At 39.7% G+C, this 15,077-nt stretch overlaps 1 protein-coding gene across 4 annotated transcripts in view; it reads left to right on the top strand.

Annotated features, from left to right (window-relative positions):
• Positions 1 to 9,858, top strand: part of LOC105685964 (GATA-binding factor 3) — a 56,831-nt gene extending 46,973 nt beyond the window's left edge. For all 4 annotated transcript variants that reach the window (XM_048649130.1, XM_048649129.1, XM_048649131.1 and 1 more), the window contains 3 exons: positions 7,559 to 7,748; positions 7,841 to 8,046; positions 8,190 to 9,858. In XM_048649130.1, the coding sequence (XP_048505087.1) occupies positions 7,559 to 7,748; positions 7,841 to 8,046; positions 8,190 to 8,216 (423 nt within the window). In that variant the 3' untranslated portion in view covers positions 8,217 to 9,858. The remainder of the gene's footprint in view (positions 1 to 7,558; positions 7,749 to 7,840; positions 8,047 to 8,189) is intronic.
• The last annotated feature ends 5,219 nt before the right edge of the window (positions 9,859 to 15,077 follow it).

Raw genomic sequence — 15,077 nt, 5'->3', positions numbered from 1 at the left:
ATTTCTTGACCGCTGTATACGATTTAGAATTGTCGTATGAAAGTAGCAGCTGTCCGTTGAAGATGACCCGGTAGACTTTTAGAAACAGCGAAGAGGGACACTATACCGAAGTATAATCCTAACGATCTTGCGATCCTTACCGCTGATTAGAGGAACCGGCGACAGAAGCGTTTATATTTTTAGCGGAGTGTATTTCGAGACGGTTCGAGCTGTCCGGCTGTTGTGACAGTTTTGACGGGTTCATTTCAAATTCATACACGCTATTAAATATTTACCCATCCGCGCAGGATATTCCATCCTATCTGGCAAATTTCTCTTCATTTTTATACCGTTCGATAGCGATTTTCGGACTCTCCGAAATTCTCTCCCCTCATAAGAAAATTTATCCACTCTCGAAGACGTCTCGAATTTTTACCTCTGTCGCATCCCTCCGACTTCTAGGGTTTCTCGCTCAGGACGCGCGTATGTCGTACCTTCCCCCCCCCCCCCCCCCCTCTCCCTGCCTGCCTCCGAGGGATGCAGAAAATTTCCACCCTATCAAACTCGTATACAGGGTCGTTTTTTGGGTGGTCCCAAAGTTTTGGGTTACGGATTTCGATGGCGCCGCCCCCATTTTTTTTTCTCTCCGTTCTCTCGCGGACCGTAATATACCACAGGCGCTCTAGTTTCGAGGTAAACTTCCGTCTTCCGACTTTTTCTCGCACTTTGAGTTTTCCGTTTAAATTTTTGAAAAAAAAAACCAAAAAAAAAAATAGAAAAAAAACTCACGCTGTCTTCACCGATTATAATCTGCGGTGGATGTACTTAAATTCGGGTTAACTTAACCGTTCGCGAGAGATGGTAAATATAGAAATCTTACGTGGAAAAGTATTTACTCCTGTTACATACCCGCCTACGTATACGTTCGGTACGTATACGCGGTATGTAGGTATATGGATGAGATAGGAGGTACGATATGTGGGTAGGTTATGTGTACATAAGAATCATATATCCGCGTGCAGGAGCGGTAGCTTCTCTGCGTGTTTTCAGTTTTGATCGAATAACGCGATAAAGTAGTCCGGAGTAGGTAAAGAGAAAGAAAAAGAAAAAGAAAAAGAAAAAGAAAAAGAGAAAAAAAAAAGAAAACCGCGAGAGGGAGAGAAAACCGCTTTCTGCAGTTGCGAATGTAATTTTAGGAGTTTCAGGCTATTCGCTCGTCGAGATCTGCACGGAGGAGGAAGAATCTCTTCTGGCATGAGAATTTCTGCGCCGCAGCTGCACACGAGCGAATAATGACGTGGAACAAACTTGTCGAAGGTTTATCAACCCGCGGATCAAATCCATCGTTCACACCAGGCCGTTGTTCAAAATAAATCCCGCCGAAATGCATAAAGCCCTCGCTAACGGCGGACTATAGCTCGCGTGTGGGTAGCCGAGGCTAGAGGATCGAGTTTCGCTTGAAAATAAATCAAATCACAAGCGATACGGCGAACTTTACATCGCCGGATGTATACCGATCTCCTTACAAATTTCGCGAACAAATCAAAATTTGTCTCTCTTTTACTCGCCCCGCGTCGGTAACATTATACCCGAATAATTGGTCGATCGACTTGGTTCGATTTCGCGACATACGTTATACTTTGATCGATCGCTACCATTTTTGGTCCCGCGCGATCCGATTCTCCGCCGATTTCTCATCGACGACGGTTCTACGCTGCAGGTGTACCCCGTCGGCCGACGGGTTTCCGGTCCCTCGCTTCAGGTATTACACAAGTTAGCCACGTCGCTGTGCGTCGAATCAAAATTCACTGCCGCGGACGACGTCGATCGCTATAATATCGCTTCCCATGCCGCCGACTGTCGAAGAAAAATTTTCTGCCGGATGTCCCGACGGTTATTAAATCGCAACGACCGTTTTATTATGGATTCGACTGATACGCCGACACTTACAGCGGAGGGAAAAGTCGTCGCGAAATGTCAACGAACGAAGCGATCGACAGGAATTTCTATATATATGAGAAATTTAGAGCGTCAAATTTATTCAACCCTATCAACCTTCGGTAACGTCGATCGCGTGACTTACATCACGTCTCAATGAATCTCGCGCCATTACATGTTCTTACAGATTTTTCATAGAGACGGAATGCGCGTGCATATTCATGCAGGTAATTCACATATATATATATATATATAAATCGGATATGGACATTAGCGATCGTTCGTTTCTTCAGAATTCACACGACGACGCGATTATGTTACACGAGAGTACGAGGGAGAGGAATCGAAAGAAGATAAAAAAAGTAAATGAAAAAAAAAAAAAAAAAAGAAGGAAAGGTACAAAAAAATATCTCGCAGCCCTCGACTTTATTTCCCATCGCATCGCTGCGGCATGAGAATATACGCTACGCGTGTGTATACATACACGTACACGATGTATATATACGTATATAACGCAGCGCGCGGCGCGATCCCGCATTCAGGGAACGTTTGCAGTTTGCATCGTGTGTGACCACATCGATCTACCGCATGCAGACCGAACCGAACGAACGAAAGAACGAACGAACGAACGGCGATGGACGTACGGACGGATGGACATTGGACAGTCCTCGGCAACTCTTCGGCTGTCTTCAACAGCTTCGAACTTCTTCGTTCTGATCGACCCGCTGTACGGTATAGAGTTTTAGAGACGGAGTCTCAACATGTCGTCGGAGTATCCCTTTATTTCCATTATTTTCTCCGATACCAGGGGGGAGCAGCAGCAGCGGCAGAAAGCCACGTCTCTCACACTTTCCGACACTACGCGGTCGCGATCTCCTCTCTTAGGTATATATATGCATCGGCAATCGAAAAGCTTGCGAACAGCCGCAACAAGCGACCGCGGAAAGTCGACGACGAGTCAACGGTCCTTCCTATTAACCGGCCTCCTCTTATATTGTATTCAAATTATCGTGTACAACCCTCGTCCGATTCTCATTCGATCCCATCGCTTTTGAAAATAACGTACAAAGGGCAAAAACTACAGGCGTATTATCATCTAGTAGCGCCGATAAAAAATTGAAATTCTACTTCGACGGAGGATAAAATTTGAGAAGCTATAACACGTCGAGTGAGGCGCGAACGTGGACACGTCTCGACCGTTCTCGAATACGATAGATATGCCGGAGACGTCGGCGCAACTCGATGTCTGGTGCGGTACCCCTTTGACAATTTAACGAAACCGAAGTTCGTTGATTCGCAAAATTTGGTCAATTGCATAATTCCGAAAAGTGCAGTCGTTGACCGCGAGCCGTTTTACGAACCGAGTAAATTGTCGAATCAGAAATGACGACGCCGGGCGCTAGCGCGCGGATACGCCGCTTGCGCGTTCGACGATGTCGTTATAACGCGCGAGATTGGGTGGGTGAAATAACGCGCGCTTCTTGTATATTTGACGATCGTACGCGCATATATAGTTGTTACGGGGAAAAAAAGGAGAGAGAGAGGAGGCGAATGAAAAAAGTTAAATAAAAAAAAAAAAAAAAAAAAAAAAAAAAACGAAGGGAAGCATACGAGAAAGAGAGAACGGAACCCGCTGTTGAGTACCAGGAACCTCTTTTCCTCCGTTGTCAGTTGCCTCACGTCTCGCCTGGCCGACTACAAAGCAGAAATCCCGCCAACTATATAATATACAAGTCGTACACACGGATGGACCCCGGAGTATATATAATGTACTATACGATACATACGTAAAATATCCTCCACGAAAATTTCCTCCCCTCCTTCCCTACCGCCAATAAATTAAAGGTGCGGGTATCGTACGCGTACCGAGTTATCGCGTACATTATACGACGGTGAGGTATATTATATACCTACCTACGTGTGAGTCATGTAGATGTGTACATTTCGCGTTTTCTTCACATTTAAAATTGCACGGCTGCACTCATTTCTTTGGCGGACGATGACGTCGTCCTCTCGTTGCCGCGTTGCACGTTGCATTTATACGGTTATGGAATGAAGCGCGAGGGCTGTCGATTCGTTAATTGCGGACTACCAAGAATCTGAGAGATTTCTTAATTGCGGACGGCGTCTCCTCCGGAGTGTCCAGTCTTATACGTATATATATATATGCCTGCGTATACGTGTAAGCGTGTATATAAAAGCTGCCGTTGCTAATGCTCCAGCATCTGTTATAACACCGACGGTCGCGGTTTGCTCTCCGCTGTCCACGTCGACCGACCGACCGACCAGACTTTTATAATGTCACAACGCGACGTCGACTAGACGCCCGGAATATTACCAGCGTACGAATATCTGTCGCAATCCTGCGTATCTCCTGCTCATAGGAACAACGCGTTACGAATCGACGCCGATGCCTCGTCGTTATTTCGGACAATGTCGGTTCGATTGAAATTGAATCGGACGCGTAAGAGAATTGTCGATCGATTTTGTTTGATTTCATTTTTTTTTTGTCGATACTTCCGAAATTGGCCATTTTATCACGCCGTATATAAAAACCAAATCGGTTGAGAAGCTATATCATTATACCGTCTCGTGTTCATTTTATTGTAATTCATTCTGCATTTGTATATATGTATATATAAATATCTACCGTACCTATTTACTGTTGCGGACTTAATAAATTAAGGAGCGCCGCGCGATAGGTTCCGGGATCAGATCTCGTATTTTATTATATTGTAAATGTAACTATACGCAGTTACCTCTACCTATACTGGGTACATACAATTTGCTTACGAACGAAATATCCATTTACGAGTACATACTGGTATTCGTAGAATGCAGAAGAAAGCAAAAGAAAAAAAAAAAAAACAAATCGTTACGAAATTAATTTAATATCTACGAGAGTGCGATCGATTCTTGGTGACCCGAAAACACGTAACAGAATTGAAATCGATTGAATGGTTTTTTATTTCTTTCATCTCTCGTTGCTCTTATTTTTTTCGATTCAGCATTTTTTCTTCTCAATAATTTTGCGGTTCGCAAACGAGATAAATGGGCGAACGATAATCGAGGGTATCGGAACAGCGAAATGAATGTCTTGCGTGTCACGGCTAGATTTTTCAATTGCAATTATAAACCATGCATGCATGCACACCGACTAGCTTCGGATTACGTAATCTTTTATATATTTATTATAATACACAATCGCGTACAATTTTATGTACAAATATGAATATAATTCCATAGGTGCCTAATAGGTGCGCGATCTCACTGATAATTATTCACCCGCTATATAACGTACCTATGTGCGATAAAATGTGTGGGTAAAAGGAAAATGACTGTATATAACGTGACCATGATTGCGGGTACATAGGAATGGCAAAATAAAACTGGAAAAAAGGATTACAACGATTGAAAAAATGAAAAATAAAAATGGCAAAAAATGAATGAGTTATAATATGTTGGTAAAATAATTATTGCAGATATACGGCGAATAGAGAAAAAAAAAAACAAACAAATGGTAATAATAAAAATGAGAAACAACAACGTTGTAATGTAACGCGAATCGGTAAATCACCGATGCAACGTATATGTCATTCGCACACATATCTACTGTACCGTATGTAAACCCGCCATTTCTGCATTTAATAATTATGTATTCATGCATACGAGGTGTGTATGTAGGCATGTGAAGTGAACGTGAATTATCGTTATCGTCATTATTATGAACATTACTTTATAACGCGATGAGAAAAAAGACGAAACAAGAATTGCACACGTTGGATTGAATTCACGCTCTTTACGGGCGAATTGAAGTGACTTTTTTTTTTTTTTTTTTAATTAGTAAAATAGCAATTGATACGGGTATGAATGAACTATAGAATTGAATAAATTCAAATAGAACACGGCGCTGAAAGTAGGTGCGAGTTGAGATTATATTGAGAACGGTCACGAATCTTAAAAGGCAATAACAATCCGAGGTTGCGATGTAAAACAATGTGCGAATTTTTCAAATACTGCAGCATTCAATATTTTATAGCCAGCAACCGAGAAAGGCATATTCGACGGAATAAGGCGGAGTTGCAGATTGTGCGGCGACCTATTAAATCGTATCGGATATTTCGAACCGCGCTGCACCACGCGGTGGCGACTATATCGATGCAAACCATAGAAACGCTGAGAATACGAAGCGTGACTTATACCTTATAGTAACGTTACATACCTACCAACCAACCTACCTACCTACCTACCTACCTACCTACCTTATATCCACGGCTCTACGAGATGCAAGCAAGCATCTTGCGTCATCTCATTGTTTCAACGTTACGTTTTATCCTTGAGTAATCTCATTCCCCTCGTCTTACAGCCGAGACCACAGGCTCAATCTTTCGAGACGCGGCGTGTACGTCTCATGGCTAACGATTGGAGAATCATCCGTTAGAAACTGTACAAATTAAAATAGAAAAGAAAAGAAAAAAAAAAAACGAAGGATTCGTAGAGGAATGGCTGCGAGGACCTTGGCCACAATTATTTATTTTTCGAGGATTCACTAATTATTACGATCGGGAGGAGACTCCCCGCTGGGATATCGTGTACGGGCAATGAAAAAATTCTGCAGACGGCAAGGTCGTTTCCCTTCTCTCCGATCAAAAAATGAATAAACCTCTGTTACAATATGTTTGATTTTTTTTTTATTTAGTTTCTTCATTTTTATCGACCACATTCTTCCGGTCCGATGTGATCTGGCTACTCACCTTTGAATGAGTACGATATCGAATCGATTAGCGCGTACGATTTGATTGTGAGTTTCGAAAGCCTGTGCTTTGAGATCTCATCTATTAAAAATCATCCTTAGCTTGAGATCTGACCTCCGAGTATCGGAAAGTGTCCATCTGGTGAATCATCGAATTAGAATAATATGCCACTAGGGTAAATTCCGCGTTAGAATTTTAGTGAAATTTTGCAGGTTGAAAGAAGAGAATGGTATCGGGTCCCGTAATGTCAGGCTTCTCAATTTTGGCAATCCTTGCGCATGGCGTAGAGATAACGAAGTTGTACATAAGAAATACATGGTCATGTACATATATTTACCACATCTACATCCACACCGTGTATTATACCCCGAGGACGTTCACCTCTTCGGTAGTAGATTGTAGGATAAGTTTTTCCACGTCTGCAGGATTTACTTTCTACTCTTATAGTATACGTATATTTTCGCCCAAGTACATGGGTATGTACGGTAATAGACACATAGGTACCATTTCACGGCTAGTGGGATATGTGGAGTAGTTTTTCGGGTTATACTTTGCCTTTTTTTACTCGGCATTTTTTTCAAACACTCCTAGCTGTTAGTGCAGCAGAGAAGAACGTCACCGAGCGACAATTGATACGAGACCGCGTCGCCCGAGTCTGTCTAGAACTCGTCTAGCCTTTGTAATACGTGGGCTTCAACCTTCCCGTTTCACGCGTCTATTTTTACAATTTACCGTGCACGACGTACGCACCTACATCGTCATCTGGCTTTTAACGAGCGTCGGGTATCAGCTGAATTTTACCCGTGGGGTATCGCGAGTTCGACGAATGCACCACCTTAGATTATAGTCGAATCAACCTCAAAGAGTATTTTCCTTTATCGTTTCAGGTGAACCGACCATTGACGATGAAGAAGGAGGGAATTCAAACGAGGAATCGAAAACTTTCGTCAAAGAGTAAAAAGAAGAAGGCCGGCGGTTGTCTCGGCCTCGGGGGTGTCATGGGTGACATGATCAAGGCCGGGGGACACCTTGACCTAGACAACAAACCCTTCCATTCTGGCTTCGGATCTCCAATGGGTGAGTGTCGTTTGCGCGAGATCGATTCCCCGGAATTGATGTTGCTGGGATAATTTTTTTTTAAACGTTCGAATTTCCGTGGTTTTTTCCAGGTACGTCGCAACACCATCATACGATGCACCCGGCCATGCAGCATTACATGTATCACACGGGCGTCGGTGTTACGGGAGGACTTCATCAGGGTTTTGCTCCACCTCCGGCGCCTCCACCGATCCATCCTCATTCCCATTCCCATTCCCATTCCCATCACATGGCGAGTCTACAGGGTTTACAGTTGGCGGCTACCACGAACGCCATGGTGAGTTCAATTTTTCGATACAATTCTATCGTAGGAGTTTCTTCTTAGCGGATGGAGATCGATCCCGAGATGTCGGATAAACACATTTTACGGCACGGGGGCGGAGGTAAATATTCATTTTCTTCCTTCATTTCTAATTTCAGAGCGGATGGAGATCCGAGTATACATGAATCGGTAGTCATCATCGATATAGGACGCAACCCACCACTCTGACACAAGCTTTCTAAACTCTACGTACGATTAGGTAAAGTATATAAAAGTAAAAAATACGGTAAAGAATAAATAAATTTATTGACGGATAAATGAAAGACAAAATAAAATGAAACAAATAAATAATAACATTCTGGCGAAGATAATGAAAAAATATTCGGATACACATGAACACTGTACACGTACCAGTATACATATGAAAAAAAACGAAAATTGAGAAACGTAGTAACTCAAATTGAACGGACACTGTTACAATAATCTAAATAAAACACGTGAGAACATACAACGGTTTAAAAAAAAAAAGAAACTGCGAAATTACTTTGTACATATTGTATAGTAACTATAGGGCCTAGTGCCCCGGCCCCAAGTACAAACGAAGTCAGCTATTGTATCGAGTCTTATATTTGTAAATAGTTAGATAAAATTTTAATCGTCTTTTTAAGGATTTTATTTTGCATCGTTGAGAGAATTTGTTTGTTTTTTTTTCCCCTATTAAATTTTATTTTCAAAAAACCAGCGTGATTTCATGAAACAAAAAAAAAAAACAAAAAGAAAAGATAAAAATACATTGAGTAGAAGCAGACGAGAAGGAAAACAAGAATAATTAAAACTATACGTATAAAAAGTTGAGCTAAGCGAACCACGGCGAAATTAACTTACAATTAGGTTGACACCGCCGCGCCTCGCTCCATATCGCGACTTCAAGGGTATGAAACCCGCCGTTGAAACATAATTACAAGAATTTCACGATGCGACGTTACACTTTAGAAGTGAACTATTGTATAAACTAGTGAATAATATTAAGTATCGTGCAATTTTAAGTAAAAATGCAAGAGTTATGTTATCCACGGTCTCGGCCGGGCATCGAATTGAATAAAACTGCCGTCATTTTGTTTCAAAGGTCGCTACTTCCAATTGACACACCTGGTTAACGATGTCCGCGATAATTTATCACGCAATAAAATCAAGTTCAAAAAATAATAATCACAGTCACGAACGAGAACTCGATCAAGTAACAATTTTTGCTGAAGCAGACATTTTTACTCGAACGATCGCTTCGATTCTAATAATTTGTACGAAACTCCAAGTTGAAAAATGAAGCCGAAGGTGGCGATTGATTTGAGTTCCATATATATTCACTTGAGACCCGGTCGTACCTATACCGATTCGTGTGTTGTACCGTCTAGTGATACGGATAAGTATAAGTGAAAAATTAAAAAATAAAAAAAAAATTTTGAATAAAAATTTATAAATTATATCAAGCTATCTTGGTGGTTACGATTCATTTGATTACTATGAATATAATATAGTATAAAACATCGTCAGGGCTCCGATGAAACTCGAGGTATTATATAATTAATGAAAATCAATATGATGTGAATAAATCAGCGAACATCAAGCTTAGCGTTTAATAGTTTAGTCAAAAGGAGAAATGTAAATTTTGTATCTTCAAGATTGTGTATCGTTATTATATGAATAATCATAATAATACTATAATAATAATAACAATGGAAAAAACAATAGTAATAATAGTAATAATAATATTGTAGATTCTAATAATATCGATAAAAATAAAAATAATAATAATAGTAATAATGATAATGATTAATAACACTAATGTTACGGTAAAATTAATAATAGTAATAATAATAATAAAAATAATATGTAATAATATCATCGTACGATACAATTAAAAATATATATAAATTATGAATATAAAGAATATAAATATTATATGAACGGAAGTATAGTTGTGCATAATTAGAGGTTAATTGAAAATATTAATTAGATAGACAGAGTATTAAATAATGATATAACTCTCTTTGAGTTGAGACCACATTGTGATTTTCGATTTTAGAGTTAACTTACTCTATGTACGTATGGTATATAAAAATACATATAGTGTAATTATAAATTACTGATTAAAGATTCTATGTTACAAATATATATCTATATACATGGATATTCAAACAAAAAAAATAAAAAATAAAAAAAAAAAATACTACACATGAATATGTATAATTAAAGTCCATGTATGTAAAAGAAAAAGGGAAAAAAGCTGGACGAAATATAAGTCGGATGAGAAAGAAGAAGGAATTGCGTTTTTCAGAAATACCGGCTAATTGGAATTTTTGAAAATCGCAATTGGAAAAGAGATTTCACATAAATTTATACATATACATATATACAACATTGAAAAAAACGTATATGTATATATCTATATAGTATTATTCGAAGCTAGAGATACGTATAGTATGTAAAAAAATATGATTTTCAAATTGAATAAATGATTTACCATATTATAGATTACATATTATTATTATTATTGTCACTATAATTATTATAGTTGTTGTTATAATTATTATTGTCATTACTACTATTATTATTTTTATCATCATTATTGTCATTATTACTATTATTACATAGGACAAAAGATGTCGAGCGTATGAACCGCGCGAGACGATGGTGTATATGTATGTAAAATATTATTGTAAAAAAGTTTTAAATTAAAATAAATTAAATGATAAATCATATTAAAAAAAAAAGCAGCAAAAAACGAAAGAACAACCAAAATAAAAAAAGATATCCGCAATTCTCGTAGACATTAATGTAATAATTTTTCAATGATTCGCAGCTACTACATTCTATACATAATACCAATTTTTAAATATAAATTCTTTCTCTCTCCACAGCTCATTCAGATTTCGCAAATTGGCGCGTAAACTAGCCTCGTTTTATCGAACGACCATAATCCTTAAAATATGTTGATCATTAATATGTAAAATAGTGCCGTTCATATACCTAGTCGCACATAATTTTTTCTTGCCACGTAAATGTAAATGACGTGACATTGCCACCGTTTAGATAGAAACTCACCGTCAACTGTCAATCCAACAAAATCTATTCGATAAGTTTGTCTTTGACGTCAGTACGGACAAGCGATCGTAAAATGTGTACGAAAATGTGGTTCTCCTTTGATGATTTTTTTTCACCAATTCTTTCCCTTTTTTTTCTAACGAACATACCAGTTGTCCTCAATTCAAAAACTCAATTCTATACTTTATGGTCCTTCCACATTCAATTCTGAATTAATTTTTTCATACCAGTTTCGCATAACTAACGGAACATACGGTTAATCATATCGGATGAAATGATTCGATGATAAAACTTCGTCGGACCAATTGGACACATAATAAATTGTGAGTTATAAGTAATATCATCGTTAGATGAACCGTGGTATTTGATTTGATGATTTTTTTTTTTTTCCCAACATCGAAGAAAAAAGCAAGAAAAAAAAGCTCCCAACGGAGAAACGAACGAAACGATACCGTCTACGTACATCGTCCGAGTGTATGCGAGATACATACGATTGACCCGAAAAAATCTGCATTCGAAGAGTGCTGCATGTAATACATATATAGGTATACAACATAATACGTACGATCCGTACGTAGCTTAAAAACTGAATTGATTATAGGTCTCTGTTACCCAACGTGAAATATTCGTTTTTCTTCTCTTTTTGTCAATTTTAAATCGTTTCTTTACGTGTCGTCTACATACTACGTAACAGGATGTATTTTATGTATATCTATAATCATCCGAAGTTACCCTGACATATAATACGACCAGATCAGTTCGATCTCGAAGCTAATAGTCGAAACTTTCGAATCATTAGCGAATACAGTTCTTATGAATTTTTAATGAAATATAAGAATTATGTACACTGTGTCACACGGTGCGAGTTAGATCGAGATGAATAACCTCACCTCTTAACTTTTTGGTCCAAGAGTTGGGTATCCTCCTTTTTTTTTTTTTTTTTGCACCACCGTAGTTTTATTTTCAAACAAATCTCGTTATGATAATCATCGGATTCATCTCGAAAACGGCCCGCAAAAATTTCAAACTTTGATCGATGCTTCTTCTTTCTCTGCTCACTGTCCGGATTCCCGATCTGTTTCAAATTTCTCTCGCTATTTTTCTGGAAGATCAGATTCTTTATGCGGTATATAAATGTATTATGTATATATATATATACCTGTAGAATATAATTCTGTTTGCGAGATCGACTTGGTTTAATTTCACGGTGAATTTAATTTTAAGGCAAACCTAAGTCAGGACAGCTGTGTCGGTCAGAGGGTGCGATTCGAAGACGAGATCAACGGGAAAACTTTACCATTCTGTATACCGCCACGGGAGCAATCGCAAAATCATCTTATATGACCGACCCATTCGAACGTCCCACAAATATATACCTATAACAGCAAACACCCAGTGACCGGGATTTGCCTGTAATCCAGCTGGGATCGAGAAGAACCTCGAATTTTCAACCGTTAGTAAGTTTCTAATACGAAACCCGCAATTTTTGCCATGGGAATTGTATAATCGTTTTGTGCTCTGTATGTTTTGAATCTCTCATATCTGAAGCCGGAAGGAATGGATACCGGTGCCGTTGAGAAATTTTTATTCATGGGACAAGAAATCCTGAACTTTTTTGCTTTCCAATCTCCTTACTCTCCTGTATATCGTACAAACGAAATTTTTGAGGCCAAAAAAATAGGATATGACTACAGAAAATCACGCAATTAAATATAATAACATGAAAGTTTCGCGTTATCGGAAATATTCTATCAATTTCTCTAATGATAAAAATCTCTCAATAAACTTTCGCCGCCTCCAACAAATGTTGCAGAATGCATAAAATTACGATGACATTACGGCGAGTGACACGAAATGAAATCCACATTTCACTGCGCTTTCAAGGACCGACGTCCTTGTCGAATTTCTACTAGGTATATACCTCTCAAGTTTCTACCAAAATTGTCCCACTTGATCAAGATAAGAAAAAAGGAGAGGAAACCGAAATATATATATTTTTTTTTCCATCATCTTATTACCCCGACGTACGTTCGTTGTTCTTCTTCTTCGCCCGCATGACTCGTTAGCGAGTCGCGGGCGTGAAATGGTTGAATAAAAGTTTCTCTTCGATCGGTGATAAATATAAGGACTCCAGGGGGTTGAAGAAGGAAAACAGGATCACCGCGGAAGAGAGAGGGGGGGGGGGGGGGGAAAGATATCTCTCGTAGTGGAATGAAGTCGGGCGGATGCCACTCGATCACTGCCTAGAAGCAAGTCACTTCGACCGGACAAATCCCTCACGTATATCGGAACAGGGGTCAAGGCTGGGGGTCAGCGTCACGCGGAGTGTGAAACTGGGGATTAGGGTACCGTAAGTGTCCGACGCCCCGACGTCCTCCGGCGTATTTAATGCGCGCGGGGGCCAATAAATAGAAAATCAATCCTGAAGGGGCTTTTGATACAATGATCAGACCAGATACACCTATACACGTATACGTAACAACTATTTTTTTCCGGTCGTTTTGTTCCCCCCTACGGAGTTCTCATTTATTTATTCTAGTCCGGAGCGAGTTCGGATTGCACTTTTTTTTCCACTTTTTTTTTTATCTTTTTTGAACCGCGCTGCATGCGACGCTAAATACAATAAAATGAAATAAGATAAACAAACGTAATCTCGAGATATAACGAGACGAGATCTGGAGATAAATAATAATGTGAGGGATAGCGGAATCTAGGCGAGGTCAACGAAGAGTTAAGTGGCCTCGTAATGCGGACAATTAATACATCAAAATCACGAATACCGCGCGCTGTTAATTCGAATCGTTCGTTTGATTAAAGGGAGATTAATAAGAAAAGAGAATTTTATTTCTTCCGTCACACCCGCGGTGGGGCGAGGGCAGCTCCGTGCTCCGCGTCTATAAAATTCGATCGATTGTCCAGAGCGGTGAAAACCGTTCTCATTGCTGAATCAAATCGTGTATGAATTCAACGCATAGGAGATTTGAATTTCTAACGATTCGCGATCGTGTTCGCGTAGGCCACGCGTACGTGTGTATCCACACTCGCGATATACCCGTGCGTGTCCCCGCAGCAGGGAGTTGAACGAGTGTAGGTAACTGGCAATGGTGCAAATTAGAAAGAAATAAATCGGAAATCGTAGCCTGGCTACCAAACACCCGTGTGGGTGGTTCGAATTCCTGATTCTAAGCCACCTCGTGATCCAGATTTCGAAATTTCTTCAGATCTAGGTACCCATTTAATAATATAATTAGATTCCTGGGCGCCCGGCCAGATGCTCGGTATCGAAATCGAGTCAAGAATTTTCTACCGCGTACGCGGGTGTTGAAAAATCGTGCCTTGAAACTAACTTATAGACGCGTTTGAATTCGCAATGGGCCTCTGCCTTGGTCACTCCGTGCGAGTCCGTCAAACGGTTTTTCAAATTGTAATTCTCATACGAGTCCGCGTACGGTATCATTATACACGCTTATAAAAGCATCGATGATGAAAAATGCGCTGGACGCGAGCCACCTGCCGACGCTGGAGCGTCGCGTCGCATCGCGTCGGATTTGAATTCACGAAACGTCGAACTTATGGCTCGAACCGTGTCCCGGAGACTTCTTAAGAGCCGCTGTTGATGCTTCAAAGAAACGATCGCCAAGCTGTTATACGAACGTCCTCAGATTATAATATAAATTGACCACTATAGCTGCTAATATCCCGGGGAGAACCGAAGCGGTTATTAAGAGATTGAACGCGAGTACGTATCATCCGGCCATATATACCCCGCACTTTATATCCCGTCTCATTTCTTCGATCTCCGTACCTGCGCGCGAAAAAAAAATCACCAAGAAAAAAAAAAAAAAAAAACGAGGACAAACATAAATTAACACTATCGTCATTTCGATAAAATGTATACCGTGGATTGCACACAAAATGACATGTTATGTCGCACTTTCTTATTT

The sequence above is a fragment of the Athalia rosae genome, chromosome 1 (assembly GCF_917208135.1).
Source record: "Athalia rosae chromosome 1, iyAthRosa1.1, whole genome shotgun sequence".
NCBI lineage: Eukaryota > Metazoa > Arthropoda > Insecta > Hymenoptera > Athaliidae > Athalia > Athalia rosae.
Note: the sequence above shows the minus strand (reverse complement) of the source record. Positions and strands in the feature narration are given on the sequence as shown.